At 56.4% G+C, this 18,114-nt stretch overlaps 9 protein-coding genes across 9 annotated transcripts; 8 read left to right on the top strand and 1 right to left on the bottom strand.

Annotated features, from left to right (window-relative positions):
- Positions 1-223: 223 nt before the first annotated feature.
- Positions 224-598, top strand: DL89DRAFT_275953 (FAD-dependent thiol oxidase; the record flags this gene model as incomplete). Its single annotated transcript, XM_040889375.1, has 1 exon — positions 224-598. The coding sequence occupies one exon, from the start codon at positions 224-226 to the stop codon at positions 596-598; it is 375 nt and encodes a 124-aa protein (XP_040740232.1).
- Positions 599-921: 323 nt separating this feature from the next.
- Positions 922-2,196, top strand: DL89DRAFT_260496 (uncharacterized protein; the record flags this gene model as incomplete). Its single annotated transcript, XM_040885791.1, has 1 exon — positions 922-2,196. One exon carries the CDS (start codon positions 922-924, stop codon positions 2,194-2,196), a length of 1,275 nt encoding a protein of 424 aa, XP_040740231.1.
- A 101-nt stretch (positions 2,197-2,297) lies between these two features.
- DL89DRAFT_73471 (uncharacterized protein) lies at positions 2,298-4,322 on the top strand. Its single transcript, XM_040892026.1, has one exon. The coding sequence runs from the start codon at positions 2,390-2,392 to the stop codon at positions 4,112-4,114; it is 1,725 nt and encodes a 574-aa protein (XP_040740230.1). The 5' UTR covers positions 2,298-2,389; the 3' UTR covers positions 4,115-4,322.
- On the top strand, positions 4,323-5,875 carry DL89DRAFT_307260 (uncharacterized protein). The gene has a single exon (XM_040890915.1). It carries the CDS (start codon positions 4,397-4,399, stop codon positions 5,726-5,728), a length of 1,332 nt encoding a protein of 443 aa, XP_040740229.1. The 5' UTR covers positions 4,323-4,396; the 3' UTR covers positions 5,729-5,875.
- A 467-nt stretch (positions 5,876-6,342) lies between these two features.
- Positions 6,343-7,830, top strand: DL89DRAFT_295695 (Di-copper centre-containing protein; the record flags this gene model as incomplete). Its single annotated transcript, XM_040890670.1, has 1 exon — positions 6,343-7,830. One exon carries the CDS (start codon positions 6,343-6,345, stop codon positions 7,828-7,830), a length of 1,488 nt encoding a protein of 495 aa, XP_040740228.1.
- Positions 7,831-9,306: 1,476 nt separating this feature from the next.
- On the top strand, positions 9,307-11,389 carry DL89DRAFT_73434 (Di-copper centre-containing protein). The gene is made up of 2 exons (XM_040892025.1): positions 9,307-9,640; positions 9,763-11,389. The coding sequence occupies exons 1-2, from the start codon at positions 9,390-9,392 to the stop codon at positions 11,000-11,002; spliced, it is 1,491 nt and encodes a 496-aa protein (XP_040740227.1). The 5' UTR covers positions 9,307-9,389; the 3' UTR covers positions 11,003-11,389.
- A 692-nt stretch (positions 11,390-12,081) lies between these two features.
- On the top strand, positions 12,082-13,461 carry DL89DRAFT_270382 (Di-copper centre-containing protein). Its single transcript, XM_040888680.1, has one exon. It carries the CDS (start codon positions 12,159-12,161, stop codon positions 13,368-13,370), a length of 1,212 nt encoding a protein of 403 aa, XP_040740226.1. The 5' UTR covers positions 12,082-12,158; the 3' UTR covers positions 13,371-13,461.
- A 1,539-nt stretch (positions 13,462-15,000) lies between these two features.
- On the top strand, positions 15,001-16,533 carry DL89DRAFT_73415 (Di-copper centre-containing protein). The gene is made up of 2 exons (XM_040892024.1): positions 15,001-15,188; positions 15,439-16,533. Exon 2 carries the CDS (start codon positions 15,454-15,456, stop codon positions 16,342-16,344), a length of 891 nt encoding a protein of 296 aa, XP_040740225.1. The 5' UTR covers positions 15,001-15,188; positions 15,439-15,453; the 3' UTR covers positions 16,345-16,533.
- Positions 16,534-16,722: 189 nt separating this feature from the next.
- DL89DRAFT_260489 (uncharacterized protein) lies at positions 16,723-18,037 on the bottom strand (the record flags this gene model as incomplete). Its single annotated transcript, XM_040885790.1, has 2 exons — positions 16,723-17,655; positions 17,699-18,037. 2 exons carry the CDS (start codon positions 18,035-18,037, stop codon positions 16,723-16,725), a joined length of 1,272 nt encoding a protein of 423 aa, XP_040740224.1.
- Between the last annotated feature and the right edge of the window lie 77 nt (positions 18,038-18,114).

Genomic DNA, 18,114 nt, shown 5'->3' with positions numbered 1-18,114 from the left:
AATGTTCAAAATAAAATCCCTGCTACTGACGCTGGCGCTGGCGTGCGTGGCCCTCATATCGCTAACTGCGTATACCTACCGCAACGAATTCCAGAACCGCGACATAACAAACTTGGCCAATGAGCGCGATGCGTCAGCAGACAGCGGCGGGTTCTTCCCGAACCTGTTTGGCGGCTCCAACGACGGCTTCGACAGCCTGTGGGCCGGCGACAGCCACGTGGTGATGGGCAAGCTGGGCAACGAGACGTTGCGGGCGCAGCTGGGGCGGCGGACGTGGTATCTTTTGCATGTGATGGCGTCCCGGTACCCGACCGAGCCGACCAAGGACGAGGTCAGCGCAATGAAGAACTTTCTGTTCCTGATGTCGCGCCTGTATCCGTGCGGCGACTGCGCCCACCACTTCCAGCAGCACCTGAAGAAGCACCCGCCGGTGGCGTCGTCGCGCGACGAGCTCGAGCAGTACCTGTGTCGAATGCACAACACAGTCAACAAGGTGCTGAAGAAGCCGCAGTTCGACTGCGCCACCGTCCACGACAACTACGACTGCGGGTGTGGACCTGATAATGTGCGCTACAAGCCCGATGGCGCAAAGCCGTGATCCTGCTCTGGTCTGTGCGTGGCGGCTGGAGCCGTTGCCGGGCTCTCTTTTTCTGCTCCTTATCCCCTGTTCAATACATTCCTCATTATTGCCCACACCTGTTCCCGTATCGGCCTCGGCCGCTGCCTAACCTAGCCGCACTACCGCTGGAGTTCTAGAAGGAATGCAGCTCTATTCACTCCACTCTGGTGCCATCTTGGCACAAGAATAAATTTGATGTTTGGCTGGGCCCCGGCCAGACTCCTCTCTCGTCCCCCTGACATTCTCTCCCTCTCTCAGAACTTTTCCTTGGCTCATTATTACTGTTGTCTGCATTTCCCACCATGAATTTCGAAGACACCCAGGTGGTGGTGCATGCGCTGCCGGTAGACGAGGAGCTGCCGCCGTACACGCCGTTCCAGCCGACGTTCCTTGGCGACGACCTCACCGTCCCCAGCGACACAAACTCACTGCAAATCCGGCGCCCTGTCTCGGGCAGTAGCAGCGTGCGCTCAGTGGTCGAGCCCACCGAGCTCCACGTAACTGCCAACGGGCCATTGACCCGTGCCACCCAGGTCCTGGACCCCACGCACAGCACGCAGCTGACATTCGAGGGCTTCGCGCAGACCCGTGTATTGCTGGTTGTGGACGAGGAGAACAGGTATGGCGGCTACCTGTTCATTGACAGCCGGTTTGAGGCAGCCCAGGAGCCTGCATGTGCGGTCAGTGCGGCATCCAAGCTGATTACCAAACCGGATGAGCGCATTCTGGAATTTGGTCTTGGCAACGCCCCGGCTGCTTGTCTGGTCAAGGCTGAGTGCAGAATCGTGGTTCCCAGCTCGGCCACGGTGCCGGCAATTCGCTTGAGACTGCCTGCCAACTCGCACCTGTCGGCCTCGGGAATCACTTGTACGCAGTTGGCGCGGCTCGACCTCGCAGCGGTGGCGTGCGTAGCCCGCCTACGAGACATGTCCCTGCACAGCCTGCGCTTGGCAGTGGCCGATGGCCGGCTAGATATCGAGCGCATTAGCGTCCAGGACTGCGCAGAGTTCATAGCAATCAAGGGCGAGCACACCATAGCCGAGTGCACCGCTGGCCAGGGAATCCGCATTAACGCGCCCGAGGGCAGACTGGAGATCAGCAATGCGAAGACCACGACCATGTCGGTTTCAGCCAAGAGCTCGACACTGGTGGTCCGGGCCACCGCAGCTGACAAAGTCTCGGTGCAGACCACTGATGGACCGGTGACCCTGGAGGACGTGACGGCAGCGACCATTGCAGTGAAGTCGTCGCATGCGCCTGTGCGCGGCAGCTGGACTGTGTCCAAGGCGCTGACCATCGAGGCAGAAGCGGCGATCGTGCAAGGCCGATTGACAGTGGCTGGCGACGACGCGCGGATCCGGATAAGGACCAGCAGGTGGCCGGTGCGGCTGGCGGTCAGCGACGACTATACCGGCTACTTTGACATCCGCTCTGCCAACAGCATCGTCAACTTTGGGCTTGCCGGTGCGACATTCTACGAGTGCCAGCAGTACTGGCGCCAAGGCGTCATCGGCATTGCTGCCAATGTGCTCGAGGTCGAGAGCACCAACTCGCCTGTTGTGATCACCACGTTCTAGCTGACCAAAGGGTGCATTGCGTCTTTGGGCTCTCCCTCCGATCCTGCATGTATTTTTAGACTGTACCATTGCTGAATAAATCGCTTTCCCCAATTTTCGCCAAGCCCTGCGTGTCCCTTGACTGTATTTGCCACAGCGATAATCGGCCCCTTGTCCAGCGACATGCTGCTTCCCTTGGCAGCGCATAAGCCTGATGCGGGGCGGACATTTGCGCTTATCTTGGCGACGTGGAAGTCACCTCTTGGCCCGGTCAAACTCGATGCGAATCACAACATATTTAACCCCACTCCGTTTCTGCACGACGCCTGTCAGCAGGCGCCTTGCTTTGAGCATCCCTTCCGCCTCCCCTTACCTCCACTGCTTCTTCATTTATACGCATGCCATGATGCCATCACCCAAGGACTCGTTTTTCGGCGTAGACAGCAAGCAAAGCGCGCACCCCTACGACGAACCCACACTAGGCACAGACGGAGCGATGGGCCACGACTACAGGGATATGGCGGGACCAAGCAGAGAGCTCCCGCCAGCGTACACAGAACATGACCCCCAGTCCCACGCTGCTGCGGCCGGGCCGCCGATGCTTCCTCAGCGCAACACAGCCCCCCTGTTCTACATGGCACCACCTGCGCCGCCCCACCGTGTAGCTACCATGTCCCCGCTGGTGCCGCCTCTGCCGCAACGCTCCACATCCACCCGCTCAATGCCAGTGTCTATCTCCCCGAGCAACACACCAGGGCCGACATTGGCACCATCCTCAACTCACATCACCGATGCGTGGTCGACGGTGCTGGACGGTACTGAAATCGAGCTCAGGAGCCCCAAGGAGCTGCTGGCCACCCACGTGTTTGACTGTTCGCGGCCCATCTTTATCCACTCGACCTTGGAGTCGAGAGCCAACCTGACCATTATCGCAGACACAGAGCTGGCGAACCAGGACAGCGTCCGTGTGGTTGCCCACCTGGTAGGAAAGTCGTCGGGGATCCAGGACAGAGTCAATGTTGCTGTGCAAGTAAATAAGAACGGCGAGTTCGACTTTTGGGTCAGCACCAGCGGGACGTTTTGGAGCAAACCGCCGCAGTGCCAGATCACCGTGTACATGCCGCCGACCGTGGTGCGTCCTCACCCAGGGATCCGCGCTGAGACGCCGTGCGGACGCATTGAGATGACTGCAGTCAGCAATATCGATTTTGAGTACCTTCGGCTCTACTCGAATCTCTGTGAAATCTCCCTGTCAAACATCACCTGCCGGTCGGCGCTGCTGGTTACAGGCAGTGCCAAAATCGATGTGAGCAACTCCAAAATCACCGATGTCCTAAAGGCCCACACGGTGGCCGACACGCTGGCTTTTGAGAACCTGGCTGCCGGCACCATATTTGCCATTACAACCAAGGGCGCTGTGTCGATGACCAACATCACTGCCGGCAGCATCACCGCCGAGACATCCAGCAGTAACATCAAGACGCAGAACGTCAACGCCGGCACTGCCTTCTTCAAGACCAACGGGGCCACCATTGATGTCAACGGTATCAAGGCCAATTCGCTGCGCATCGCCACCAGCGACTCGCGGATTGAGGGCAAGTGGACAGTCAGGGACATGCTCGATATCAGCACAACCAAGAGACGCATCGAGGGATCCGTCGAGCTGACCGAGCCCCACCTGCCGGTCAAGATGAGATTTAGCACCACCGATGCCCGCATCAACGTCACACTGCCTGGCAACAGCTTCCGCGGCATCGTCGATGCGCGGACCGTCGACTCGTCAGTGTCGGTTGAGGTGAAGAAGAAGAAGCTCCGGGTCGTGCCTGAGCTCCACAAGCTGGTCGACGACAAGCCCTACAAGCGGGTAATGGTTGGCAGCGGCGTGCACGACTTTGCCGCAACCACCACAAACTCCAAGATTGATATAAAGCTTGCTTGAGCACCTTGACCTCATTACACACCTAATATGCCAGAACACTTGGCGGATCTGCCCAGAATGTACGTGCTTGGCATTTGCTTGATTTATCTGCGCTCTGTGCAGCAACCCTCCACTGCCGCTCGTGTCATGGACAGGCGGATGCTTGGCATCCACCACAGGACAATAAATCGGGCAGCCGCCCACATCACCTCTCCTCTACTGACCCCCACCACACTGCATAATTTACCACCTCGCTCTGTCTACTATCCCAATACTCTGAATTTCAACTCTTCAACTTGCGCAATGTTTGAGAAAAAGCCCTCGTTCGGACACGACAACAAGAGCGCGGTGCCTATGGAGACCTCTGCCGTGGCCGCTGCTGGTCCATCGGCCCCGCCGCTGAGCCAGATGCCTCAGGCGAGTGAACTGCCGCCAGCCTACTCAGAAGTCGACCCCAATGCACCTGCTGGCGCACAGCAGCCGCCGCCATTTGTGCCTGGCAGCCAGACCGACCTGAAGGTGGACCAAAAGAGCTCATACGAGATGGTTGCAACCAAGGGCTTCGATTTTGAGCGCCCACTGTTTATACACACCACGGGCGTGGTAAAGACCGACCTTTTGATCGAGCCCGACCCAAACCCCGACAACCAGGGCACAATGTTTGTGTCGGCTGAGGTGAGTGCGCTGCAGGGAAAGCTAGAGGAGAGAGCAGAGTTCCAGGTGCATCTCAATGAGTACAACGAGTACGACTTCCATGTCAACGTCGGATGGACCTTTTGGAACATGCTCCCGGTCATGTGTCGCATCTTTGTGCGTGCGCCGTCGACTATTGTGCGTGCCCACCCAGGTATCCGTGCCGACATCACCAACGGCCGCTTTGATATAGCCGCACTCAGCAACATTGGCTTTACGCGGCTCAACCTGAAGACAACCAACAGCAGCGCATCAGTAACCAACATATCGGGTCGCGACATCCAGCTCGCCACTACCAACGGCTCCCTCCGGCTTAGCAATGTCAAATCGAGCGAGGTTCTGAATTTGCGCACAACCAACGCCAAGATCGAGCTGGACCAGGCTGTTGCGCCTGCAATCACTGTTGCCACTTCCAACCAGGGGGTCAGTCTGAGCGACGTCACCGCTGACAGCCTCAAGGTAGAGACCAAGAACAGCTCGATAAAGAGCCGCAATGTGCGCGCCGGGAGCGTCGACATGAAGACGACAAACTCGTCTATCACCACGGACGGAATTCGCGCAGACTCACTTCATATCAGCACGACCAATGCCAGGGTGGAGGGCATGTGGGTGGTTAAGAGCGCCCTGGATGTGTACACAACCAACAGCCGGATCTCCGGCACTATCCAGCTGGCTGATGCGAGGGCGCCGGCCCAGATTCGCTTCTCGACGTCGAACAGCAAGATTGAGGCATTTTTGCCTGCTGAGAGCTTCCGCGGCATAATCGATGCCCGGACAAGTAACGACAAGGCCAATGTGCAGCTGGCCAGCCAATACGCACAGCCGCCAGAGCTGCAGCATATTGTGTCGGACAAGAGCTACAAGCGCGTCATGGTCGGAAATGGGCCGCATGGCTTCTCTGCCAAGACATCCAACTCGAAGATCGATGTGAAATTGGTCTGAGTATTTACCCACCAATAACAGCTAATCGCCCTAATAATGGAAGCATCCATCAAGAAGACGTCATGTCAGCACTGACATGCGCTGACCGCATCTTTGCATTTCTCTGGCAGTCCAGCATCCTGAGTGCCGAAACAAAAGCCAGTCTGCACCAGTTGCGCAGGGCCGTCAGCTTGCTAATCCCCGCAGCTTGCTTCGCTTCCTAGTCCTCGGCTCTACTAATGTTTGTTGCTGTTGAGAAAGTCTCCACTGCAATTCAAAAGCGATCTACCCTGCTCACGTTATTGACGTATTGGTAGCGATTTCCAATGTTGACGTCTCTCGCGTTCGGCAAAGGAAGGTGTGCCAGTCTGCCTACCGAGAAGCTAGAGGTGATGGGCCTCGAGACTTTGCTCTCTTCGTCCTTTTTAAACAACCTTGAATATCCCTGTCTCTATTCTTCCGACTCCTATTTTTACCCCCTTCCATTTCCCTCCCCTCCCCTTCCCCTTCCCTTTGCCCGCCCTGTTATTCAGTTGATACCACCTCGCGGTTGTCTAAATACCAGGATATTTGGCCAAACTTTCCAATATTTCATTCCATTTACGACTCTGACTATTATCTTTTATTCCATAAAAATGAAGCTCGCTTTCTTTGCTGTGGTGGCTCTTGCCTCGAGTCTGTTGGCCGCTGCACAGGGCTCACCAAAGCCAGATAACTCCCCAAAGCCAGCTGCCTGCACCACTGCTGGCGTGCGCAAGGAGATTCGTAGCCTCACTGACGCCGAGTGGAGCGTTGTCTCGAGCGTTGTGCTCGCAATGAACCGCGACGGCTGGGGCAGGTGGTTTGCGTACGTGCACACCCAGAACTTCAACACCATCCATGGCAACTCGCAGTTCTTCCCGTTCCACCGCCGCTTCACCATCGACTACGAGCAGATTGCCCAGCGCTACAGCTCCAGCTTCTATCTGCCGTACTGGGATACCGTCAGCGACTACCGTGCACCGCAGACCTCAGAGGTCCTGACCAACAAGTACATTGGCGGCAATGGCCAGGGCGCCAACGGCTGTGTTTCGGATGGCTTCTTGGCCAATATCAATGTGGGCTACCCGAACACGCACTGCCTGGTGCGCAAATTCGACAAGGGGGATGGCATTATCAACTCGTGGTATGCGCCCGAGTACATTCTGTCCATCATCCAGCGCGACACCACCATGGCACAGTTCCGCCCTGACATGGAGATGAGTCTGCACGGCGCTGTGCACCTGGGCCTCGGTGGCGACATGATTGAGCAGTGGAGCCCGAACGACTTTGCCTTCATGGTTCACCATGCCAATATGGACCGCCTGTGGGACCAGTGGCAGGACAACGGCAACACCTGGGTCATGGACGGTGTCGACAACAAGGGTGCAAACATGACTATTGACTCGCAGATTCTCGCGTACAACGAGCCCGTCAGCTCGGTGATGCAGCTGGGTCATGGAAGCGCCTGCTATTACTACGACACCAACCTTCCTGGGGACCGTAACTTGCCGTCTCAAGCTTCTGCTGTCGCTCAGTCGGCTGTGGCCAAGGACAAGAGCAACAGCAGCAACGGCAAGAAGAATAACGGAGAGGATAGTGATGGCAGCAAGAAGACTAAGCGCATTGTCCACCCGGCCAAGACCAACAAGCCTGAAATTGACGACTTTTTCCTTGGCGTCGCATCCGATGTCGCAGCGGGCGTGCAGCAGCTTAACGAAGATATCAAGGACAGCCTCGAGGAAGTTGACCAGTTCTTCAAGGATGCCTTCAAGGGCATCACCAAGGGTCTCAGCAAGAGCCTCCACAAGTCTGCTCAGAACGTCGTCACCACCTTGCCGCCCAATGTGTTGGACAAGTGGTTCCCAAAGATGGCTGGCCTGGGCAAGGACATTGCAAACAACAAGGTTACAGGTCTCAAGCGCCCCCAGAAAGGCCACAACATTGCCAACAAGGCTGTTGCCGCCATTCCTGTCCCGCCGACCCTGGGCAGCAAGTGGGCAAAGATGCACAAGTTTGATGCGGCTGAGGTGAGGCGCTACAATGAGAAGGCCCGCCAGTTTGTGCAGGACCTTCAGGACGCTCAGTACGTTCCGCTCAAGTAGATGGTGCCATGTTTGCCGATGAAACAATACATTTCTGTGATAGTCTATGGCGCCTGTATTTCGATGTAGAAACCCGTATTGTCTGTGAATATGAGCATCCTTTTGCTGGCGCCAGTGTGAGCCTCCATCCTCCTGCTGAGTTCCATGCATCCCTGCAATAATCAGACCGCGTGGTCCGTGTGACAGTCCTCGCGTTTACAGAGCGCATTGTCTGGTTCGGAGTTGAAGTGGATTTGGAATTGAAAGAATGTCTTTTCCCGGGCATGTATGAATGCCGCTGCATATGCACAAGGTTTCCGGCCCAAAAATAGGTGTGAGGCCGGCGGCCGATTGTTGTGCCACCGTGCGCGTGTGGTTCCATTTAAAAATAAGTGCACTGTTATTATCGGATTGTTGCAATGGTATATTATCACCCATTTTGCATTGCGTGGCAGCCATTAGCATCAATTGGAGATATGCGCACCAGCACCACAAAGCAGCACAGGCGGCAGCCGAGAACTGGTGGCGAACATGAATGTCCCCAGACACAGATCCCTCCCAGGACGATCGCACCGCTCTGAGAGGTGTGTGCGACGTGCTCCCAAAGATGGAAGGGCCGATTGCGAAGCCAGTTACCCCCGCCTTGATACTGGCCAGCTGCGGCCGACATGGCAAACCACAGACGCTGCATCGCCACCTGGGCGCGCCAGCGGTGACTGGCGTCATGGCGACTGTGAGCATCTGGTCGGCATCGCACAAAGTTAGACACCGTGCAACGTTCCATTGGAAAATGCCTCAGCCTCCAAGTGGCTCTGAGAGCAGAAAAAAGGGGAAGGATTTGAGAGCTTTTTCGGGCCATGGATGTGCCGGCGATCGCCCTTCTCCCACTGCCTGCTCGTGCATATGCTGGCTGCCAGATAGCTCGGCGAGCAAGCACAGGCAGCTGCATTTTGAACTATGGCAAATCATTGCAAGGCGTCGATCTCGACCTCTCACTCAACACGCTCTATATATAATGTGCGAAAACAAACACGCCCGAATCCGCGCGCCGACGATTGGACATCATATCCATCACAATGGGTGTAGGAATGCAAAATCGATGCTGAGCAATTTGGCGTGCCCTCGGCGCTGGCTGGCCTGCACAGCCCTGACCCCCAGACCGCTACGGGCTGCAGGCCGGACGTATGCAGCCCAGGACGTTTATTTTTGGAGCAGGAAATCAGGCTGCACGTCCGTCGTTTTTATTTGCGAGCAAGGGAGCACCCGCATTCGCAGGGCAAAGAAGGGGCGGCTATATAACGCTGCCCTTTGCGAGCCAGGAGGGTGCGTATTTTCCTGTCTCTACAAATCTATTTTTTCTTTTCTTTCCAACCCCCTTTCGCTCTGTGCTTTTTGTCCAGTCTACCTTTTTAGAAGGACAAGAACCACACCACCCTAACGACAGCACCAAAAGCTCCTCTCTCTCCCTTTCTCGACTCCTAAACCCCTCTCTCCCTGCCTCCTCCGTGCTTGGTGCTCCTCTCTTTCATTCATTTCATTTGCCGGTATTGCTAGCCAATATCACTCTTGCGCTTTACATTATGAAGATTACCACCGCCTTCGTTGCTGTTGCTGCCCTGGTCGGCCTGTCTGTTGACGGCCAGTCCGTCCGCTGCTCGTCGCAGTGGGTCCGCAAGGAGGTCCGCAACCTGTCTCCCTCAGAGCTCAACACTGTGAAGTCGACCATCACTGCCATGCAGAACGCGGGCTGGATGGGCTGGTTCGCCTACCTGCACTCGAACAACTTTGGAACGATCCACAACTGCGAGCACTTCCTCCCCTTCCACCGCAGGTAAGTGATTGTGCGCACATCCACGCATCGAGGCACAATGTACACAAACAGAAAAGGATGTGACATGCATGTATGAACCGTTCCCCGCACCTAATTTGATTTCAATTTGTCTGCCTCGCTAGATTCGTGCACGACTTTGAGTCTGTTGGTCGCCGGATCAACCCCGCGTTTGTGCTGCCCTACTGGGACGAGCTCCGCGACTACGCCAACCCGGCGGCGTCGGACATTTTCACCAGCAACTACTTTGGCGGCAACGGCCAGGGCTCGAACCACTGTGTCACCAACGGCATGCAGGCCAACTGGCAGATGTCCTACCCGAGCAACCACTGCTTCGCGCGCCAGTTCAACAACGGCAACCGCATCAACGCCTGGTACTCGCCCGAGTATATCCAGTCGGTCCTGTCGCGCTCCAGCACCATGGCTCAGATCCGCGCTGGTATCGAGTACTCGCTCCACGGCGCCATCCATCTGGCTGTCGGCGGTGACATGGTGCAGATGCACAGCCCGAACGACTTCATCTTCTGGCTGCACCACGCCAACATTGACCGCCTCTGGAGCGTGTGGCAGGGATCCAACCGCATCTGGACCATGGACGGCGTCGATACCGCCAACAAGCCGCTCACCCTCTCGAGCAACGTCATCGCCTACAACGAGCCCATCTGGACCGTCATGCAGCTCGGCTACAACAAGATGTGCTTCTCGTACGACAACGTCGGCTCTGTCTCGAACAGGCGCCGTTCGCTCGACAAGCGCAACGCCGTGTACTCGGCCACTGCCCCCAAGAAGTGCATCCCGCGCCCGGTCACCACCCCGGTCAAGGCCTACGTTCCTCCTCTGGTCAACGGCGTCTTTGAGAACTTCCAGAACATGACTGTCAACGCCGACAAGTTTGTTGAGACCTACGTCGCCCAGAAGCTGCCTGCCCCTGTCCTGAACAAGTGGTTCCCGACCTACGCTGCCAACCCGTCCAACAACGGCACCACCACCGGCCCTGAGTACAGCGCCGTTCCCCTGCCGAGCGCCGAGGCCTCCGGGTCTGAGTCGGCCGAGGCCAGCGAGTCCGGCTCCTATGTTGCCCTCCCGTCGGCTGAGGCTTCGGATGTGTACAACTCGGCTGAGGAGTCTGCTCTCTACTCGGAGGACTATGTTGCCTACGAGGACACCGAGGGCAACGCCCTGTACGGCCTGGACAACGGCAAGGGCCCCGCCTACCCGATGCCCAACCCGTACCCCCTGACCCCTGCCTGGTGCGCCATGCACAAGTTCCCTGCTGAGGATGTGCACAAGTTCTACGCTGATGCTAAGGAGTTTGTGCGCGACATGAACAACGTTGGCTACCAGTCGCCTTTCGCCAAGGTCTAAAGATAGCTGCCAGCTGGCTGCACGCTGCAGTGCTTGCTGTCTCTGCTGCCTCGCTTTGGCCCCACTGCTACCCACGTCCCCCTAGATCCGCTACAGGCCGACGAAAGATAACGATCTACGATGTCCCCCTCTTCGCAAACATCGCTTGCCAGGCCTATATTTAGATGCACGCTTTGTAATCCGTGCCCATCTTGACGGCTCCGTCTGCCTGCATGTACGCAGTGGGCCAGATAATGACCCCTCCCCTCTCCCCCGTTCTATCCTGAATCCTACGTGTCATACTAGTTTCGAATTTCTGTTTTCTCATCTGACAAAAGTCTCGTTTACCATCATTTCATTTTTAACATCTCAATATATTTCTCCTGGGCTTACACACCGGACGAATTGGCGCTAATGCGAGCCAGCGCACGACTAGGAAACGAGCTGTGTTGGTAGGCGAACAACCTTCTTGGGGTACCCGCTGATCCCACGCTTCTGTGGAGAGGCTCTGCGTAAACAACGTCAATGCTGCTCCTGGTCTTGGCGAAAGCCGAAGATCTTTATGCACGGCCATGTATCGGCAAACCGCCCGTGAAAGTGTTTTGATTTACAAAGAAAGTTTGCCTGCAACATTCCATGTCCGTTTTTGCCTTTACCTCCAGAACCGGTACAAATCCATCGGGCCAGAACTCCGCATCGGTGAAAAGCTGGAATTGCGGGGTGCACGGGAGGCGAACAATAGAATCCAGGGTATTTATCATCTACATACCGGACATGGCCGTGTCCATCGCCACGTGCGGCCAATGAAGATGGCTGATGCGCCAATGTCCTCGACAGCCGCTCATTAATTTAGATTCAGGGGCTGAATATTATAGCGTGTTGGCCGCTCACCGACGGTCATGCTAGACCTGAGCGGGATATTAACAGCGCGATCTAGACCAAGCAGACTGTGAATATGGCAATATATGTGATATGAAGAGGTGTGGGGGAATGTCGAAACTGTGGATCTGTAGGTCAGAGGGTGACAGCGGGAGTACCACGGCTCATATAAAGTGCCTGCCACTAGCCTCTGCCGTTCTGATACCAAACACCATCATCAGCATTCACGCCACCTACTTGAACCACACCGCTTAAAGATCACCACATTTTTGTCGACAGTGCATCTATATTGGCAGGAATGCAAATACTTTCGCTCCTCATCCACGTTTTGCTCAGCCAGCTGCTGATTGCGCTGAGCGCAGCCCAAGGCTGCTCCAGCATCGCCGTTCGTCGGGACATTCTGAGTTTGTCACCTGGTGAATGGGACCGCATCGCTAACGTGCTCCGGCGCATGAATAACGAGGGCTGGTTCCAGTACCTCAGCTACATCCACAACGCCGAATTCGGCAACATTCACGGCAACGACATGTTCTTCCCTTGGCACCGCCGGTTCCTTCGCGACTTTGAAGAGATCGGCCAGCGCTATGACGGCGGTTTTGCTGTTCCATACTGGGACGTCCTTAGAGACTACCGCAACCCCGCCGGATCGCCCGTGTTCTATCCGCAGCTCATGGGCGGCAACGGGTTCGGCGGGTGTGTGCCTAATGGCGTGCACCAAGGATGGACGCTATCGTTCCCCAACAACCACTGCCTATCGCGCGCTTTTGACCGCGGCGGCGGCATCCAGCCTTGGTACTCGCCCGAGTACATCTACTCGGTGATGCAGCGCGACGGCTCGATGAGCAGCTTCCGCCAGCACATCGAGTTCACCATCCACGGCAGCGTGCACCTGGGCATTGGCGGCGACATGAGCACGTACTGGAGCCCCAACGACTTCATCTTCATGCTGCACCATGCAAACTTGGACCGTCTGTGGCAGCAGTGGCAGAACTGGGGCCACCAGATGACAATGGACGGCCGCGATTCACGCGGCAACTGGGTTGGCCTGGGGAGCCCCATCCCGCACTACAACGACGAGGTTGCTTCTACCATGCAACTCGGCGTCAACCGCATGTGCTTCCAGTATGCAGGTGTCGGCGGCGCCCGCGCTATGAGCTTCTCAGTGTCGGGTCGCAACGAAAACCGCCTGTCGCTTGTGTCAGTGCCGCCAGCCAACTCGACCAGCAGCACCACCGAGGCGAACCTGGCTGGACTGCCTGATCATATTCTGCGGAAGTGGTTCCCTAGGCTGGCCAAGGCCAAGGAAATGATGAAGCAGCGCAATACCACGCGAACCACCATGTCGCCGAACATCAGCTCTGGTGGCCAAATGCTGGTGCCGCCCACAAAGCTCACTGACTCTTGGATCAACATGCACAGATTTGACCGTAGCAGCGTCAACAAGGTGATGCAGGAGGCGCAGGAGTTTGTGAGCGACATGAACTCGGTAAACTACCTCTCGCCATTCTGAGGGCGGGGGCATAGGCTATAATGAGCGGGAAACTGCTGAGCAGTTTTGATTGATTTCTTGTGAATATGCAATATATGCCCGAGCACATGCCATCACTAAACAGCCCACAGTCGCGCTATATGTATCATTCGAGGATAGCATTGTCCACCCATTTTGCTGTCGCTGATATTGTCGTTTTTGTTGTTGTTGATGCCTCCCGTGCGCAGCAATGGCCTGATGCCGCGAAATAAATGTCCGGTGATATTTTTATGAGCAAACAATGCGCGACTCCTATTTATAGGCTGGTTGAGCAGATTTTGCTTGGGGAGGAGTGCTTGAGCAAAAAGCCGCAAAGCAGTACACATTGCTGGCCGAGTGCTGCGCCAGCGAGCAATGCAAAACAGACCTGGCAATCTGTACAGCCAGCGAGCCATTGTGTATCTCGGACCGAGTACCACTGATGGCGACGCCAAGACTGCTCGGTTCCTGGAACCTACAGAACAATCGTCGCGGAACGGTCCCAGTGTGTGCGGTAATTGCCAGCTATTCAACAGAATCGCTGGATTGTGATTGTCCATGGATCGTTTGTGATTGCTTGCAATCACCAGCGGAGAGCGCAAGGCAAAACCAGCAGCAGTTGACTGAGGACACATTCCGCAGACCCCCCCTTTTGCCAGCACAATTACGTAGTTGCGGTGATGCCGTCGCCGTGCAAGAAGAGACACTGCATGTCCGATTGGAATCGGCTGCGCTGCTTCTTCACAGTGCTGGCCAGCCAATCCTTGCTGCCCAAAGGCGCGCGCTTCCAGGCAAGACACCTGCATAGCGCGGTGGGGGGAGGCTGGTGCATGGGCAATTATAGAGCGTGCTTGGTGAATCGCCACAGATATGCAGCTATTTGGCAGAGCGGCAGGATGGGACTTCCGCTGGCGATGTGCAAGGGCGAGCATCGCTCCCCTGTCCAGAAGGGCACCAGCAAAAAAGAAGTCGCACTTGTCCGCTCTCTCATGACCAGCGGCTGACGCGCACAAGCGGACACACAGAAATAGAGGGTTATTTTTAAAAGCAAGGTCCGTCAACGCCAGAATGAACATCCGTTTATCCCATTGCTGAGGAGGACAAAGGCTCAGGAACAGCCCGTAAGCGCATCCCTTGTATTCTGTCAATTGCCCAGCTGTGCGATCGCTCACCACAATAGAGGCAATGTCGCTTGGCAGAAGTAGCGCTGAACGGAAACGCCGGTCATTTTTTACTGAGCCATTTTGGCAGAAGCCGACACCAAGCAGCAGCAATAGCCTGCGCTGAATTTGCTTCATTAGCCACTGGCCAATTGTGCTCGCAGTTTTGGGCAAGGAATACAGTGATTCGCATCTAAAATAAGACCCTGCGAGCGGAAAATAGCCCTCCAACTCTGGACCGAGTTTTTTTTTTTTTGCTGCTGCAACGCCTACGGCCAATTGCACTCTCCTCTCCCCCGGCACTTGAATCACCCGGACTGGCATAGCGGCCTGGGGTTATTCTCCGGAGCAGTGCGAAAAGGATGTGCTTGGGCGATGTGCTGCTGGGGCGGGCAGCCACCCTCCCAGGTCGGCAGACAGCGAGCCCGCCGCTGCGCCTATAAATGAAGCACATCCCGCGGCATGCCCTCTGCCCAAATCCTCAGGCACGCTTTGCTTTTCCTTCCTCCCCCGCCTGTTATTCCGCCTTCTATTTAGTCCTTCCATATCCCCTGGTACATATCGGTCGGCAGTAGCACATTCAGCACAAGATGAAGTTCTTCTCGGCCGCCATCACGGCCTCAGCCATTGCCCTGTCCACCCTGTCACCGGCCAACGCGCAGCAGACGCAGCCCCGGTGCTCCTCGATTGTCACGCGCAAGGAGATCCTCAGCCTTAGCAGCTCGGAGTGGGATCTTGTTAAGGGCGTGTACGCCGGCATGCAGCGCGACGGCTGGTTCCAGTGGTTCGCGTACCTGCACAACACCTGGTTCGGCCAGATCCACGGCAACTCGCAGTTCTTCCCCTTCCACCGCCGCTTTGTGCAGGACTGGGAGAGCGTTGGCCAGCGCTACAACCGCGCGTTCGCCCAGCCTTACTGGGACGAGATGCGCGACTACCGCGTGCCGGCAAGCTCGCAGGTGCTGACCTCGGCGTGGGTCGGCGGTAACGGCCAGTCCAACAACTGCGTCACCAACGGTGTCCAGGCAAACTGGCAGATGACCTACCCGAGCGCGCACTGCCTGCGTCGCCAGTTCGGCAACAACGGCAACCCGACGTCGTGGTACTCGCCCGAGTACATCCAGTCGTTCATCCAGCGTGACACGACCATGGCCCAGTTCCGCCCCGACCTCGAGTACTCGCTCCACGGTGTCGTGCACATCAACATTGGTGGTGACATGTACCAGACCTACAGCCCCAACGACGTCATCTTCTGGCTGCACCACGCCAACCTCGACCGCATCTGGTGGCAGTGGCAGAACGTTGCCAGCTCCAACGGCGCGCTTAACAACATGTGGCGCATGGACGGTCCCAACTTTGACAACTCGGCCATTAGCCTGAGCTCCAACGTCGTTGCCTACAACGAGCCCATCAACACCGTGATGCAGCTCGGCTACGGCAAGATGTGCTTCCAGTACACTAACGCCCCAGGCCCCGCCAGCGCCATGTCTCGTCGCAGTGGCTCCACTGACCTCGTCAACAGCGTCGCCAGCGGCATCACCAACCTGATCTCCAATGTCGCCTCAACGCTCAACAGCGACAAGGCTCTCCTCGAGAAGTGGTTCCCCAAGACCGCCGAGGAGGTTGCCAACCACTACATTGTCCCTGTTGCCACCCTCTGGGCCGGCAACAAGAAGGAGATCCCGTATCCTGCCACCCTCACCCCCGAGTGGATTGCCATGCACAAGTTCAAGCAGGCTGACGTCCAGCGTGTTGAGAATGACGCGCGCCAGTTTGTCAACGACATGAAGAAGGCTGGATACAAGTCACCGTACTAATTTGAACGCCAGCCTGAGGCGCACACCAAACTCTACTTTTCTCTCCTAATTGTACCTTTTATCAACAAGCTTGATCACATATGCCATCTCATGTCATCTCGTGCCCAACACAAAGGAGGTGGAAACGCACGTTGGTTTTTCTGGCCTGCTGGCAGCCCTGCCTTTTCTTTTCTCGAAGGCGACATCTCGCAGTTGTGATCTGCAGCGGCGGTTTCTGCAGGATCGGATCTGAGCTGGCGTCTGCATGATATGTGCAAGCAGCCAAACAGGGTATCAAGGCGATTTACATCATGCACCTACACATCAAGCACTAGCAGCACGAAGGTCTGAAGCTGGCACGGTGCCAGACATTAGATACCATTTGCCACTGGGTTTGGCCTAGTAAAACTTTACGTTGACATTGGAGTTGCTGGTTTTGGCCACAAGCTCATGCTGGCCGTTGCCAACCATGGCCCGCTTGTACTGCTTCTCGTTGACAATGTACTTCATCGGCGGCGGATCAGCAAAGAAGCCAGCAGCACTGAAGCTCACCTCACCACACGACGTACGCATGTCAATGGTGCCGCTGAACGCATCAGTGGGCAGACGGGCATTGATTGAGCCACAGCTGGTCGAGAGCGACATACGTGCAGGCGTGGCCGGGTCGGCGAGCTTGATGGTACCAGAGATGGATGCGTTGGATGTAGCAATATCGAGCTTGCGCTTGATGCTCCACGTGCCGTCAACCTTGGCATTGCTTGTGACAATGCGCAGCTCGTCGGCACTGACCTCGCCGATATCAATCGAGGCATTGGATGTCTTGAGCTGGGCCACAGGCGCCTTCACATCGGTGCCCGTGATCTTGGCATTCTTGGTCTCGGCCAGCAGATTGCCAGTGGTGACGTTGACAAGGCTCAGCGACCCATTGGATGTGTGTGCCTGGACCACCGGCGCGGTTACATTCTCCAGACCCAGCTCGCCATTCGATGTGGTAGCCACAAGACAGCTGCTCGCGTTGACACCAGCAACCTTGAGCGCACCATTCGACGTCTTGACATGGATGTCCTTGCCGCTGATAGCCGAGACAGAAGCGCTGCTGTTGGTAGTTTTCAGATCAATCTTGCTGAAGCCAATGTTGGGCAAGGATACCATGTCAATACGGCCGTTCCCAGCCTCAGCGCGGATGCCTGGGTGGGAGCGCACTGCAGTGGACGGTGCCCGGACCACAATACGGCAGTATACCGAGAACATGTTCCAGAAGGACCACCCAACGTTGACATGAAAGTCGTATTCATTGTGCTCGTTCAGGTGAACCGTGAACTCGGTCTTGTCCTCAATACCTGTCACGCCAGCGGTTACCTCAGCCTGTGATTACAATAGTGTCCTCATTGTCCTGGTTTGTGTCGGGCTCGATAGTGATGTCGGTCCGGGTTACACCCGATGTATGGATGTAAATCGGGTGCTCAAAGTCAAAGCCCTTGGTTGCCATAAGCTCCTGCGGGCCCTTCTTGTCGACGACCAGATCGGTCTGCTTGGTCGCAACGAATGGTGGCGGTGCCTCGCTCGGGTTCTGTGGGTCATGCTCGGAGTAGGCAGGCGGTGCGGCAGTCTGGTCAGCGGTACTAGTAGGGTGCGACGAGCTAGACGGCGTGGCAGCGTCACTGTAGTCGGCCTTCTTCGAATCGGAGGCGTAGGCTTCGTCCTTTTGCGTCATGGCTAGGCTGGTAAAGATATTAAGTTGTAAGCGTGTGAGGTGGAGTATAAATGAGAACTATCCAGGTGCTGTAGAGT

This window comes from Linderina pennispora, assembly GCF_002104995.1.
Source record: "Linderina pennispora strain ATCC 12442 chromosome Unknown DL89scaffold_17, whole genome shotgun sequence".
Lineage (NCBI taxonomy): Eukaryota > Fungi > Kickxellomycota > Kickxellomycetes > Kickxellales > Kickxellaceae > Linderina > Linderina pennispora.
The sequence above is the reverse complement of the archived record's forward strand: the minus strand, read 5'-3'. Positions and strand labels throughout refer to the sequence as shown.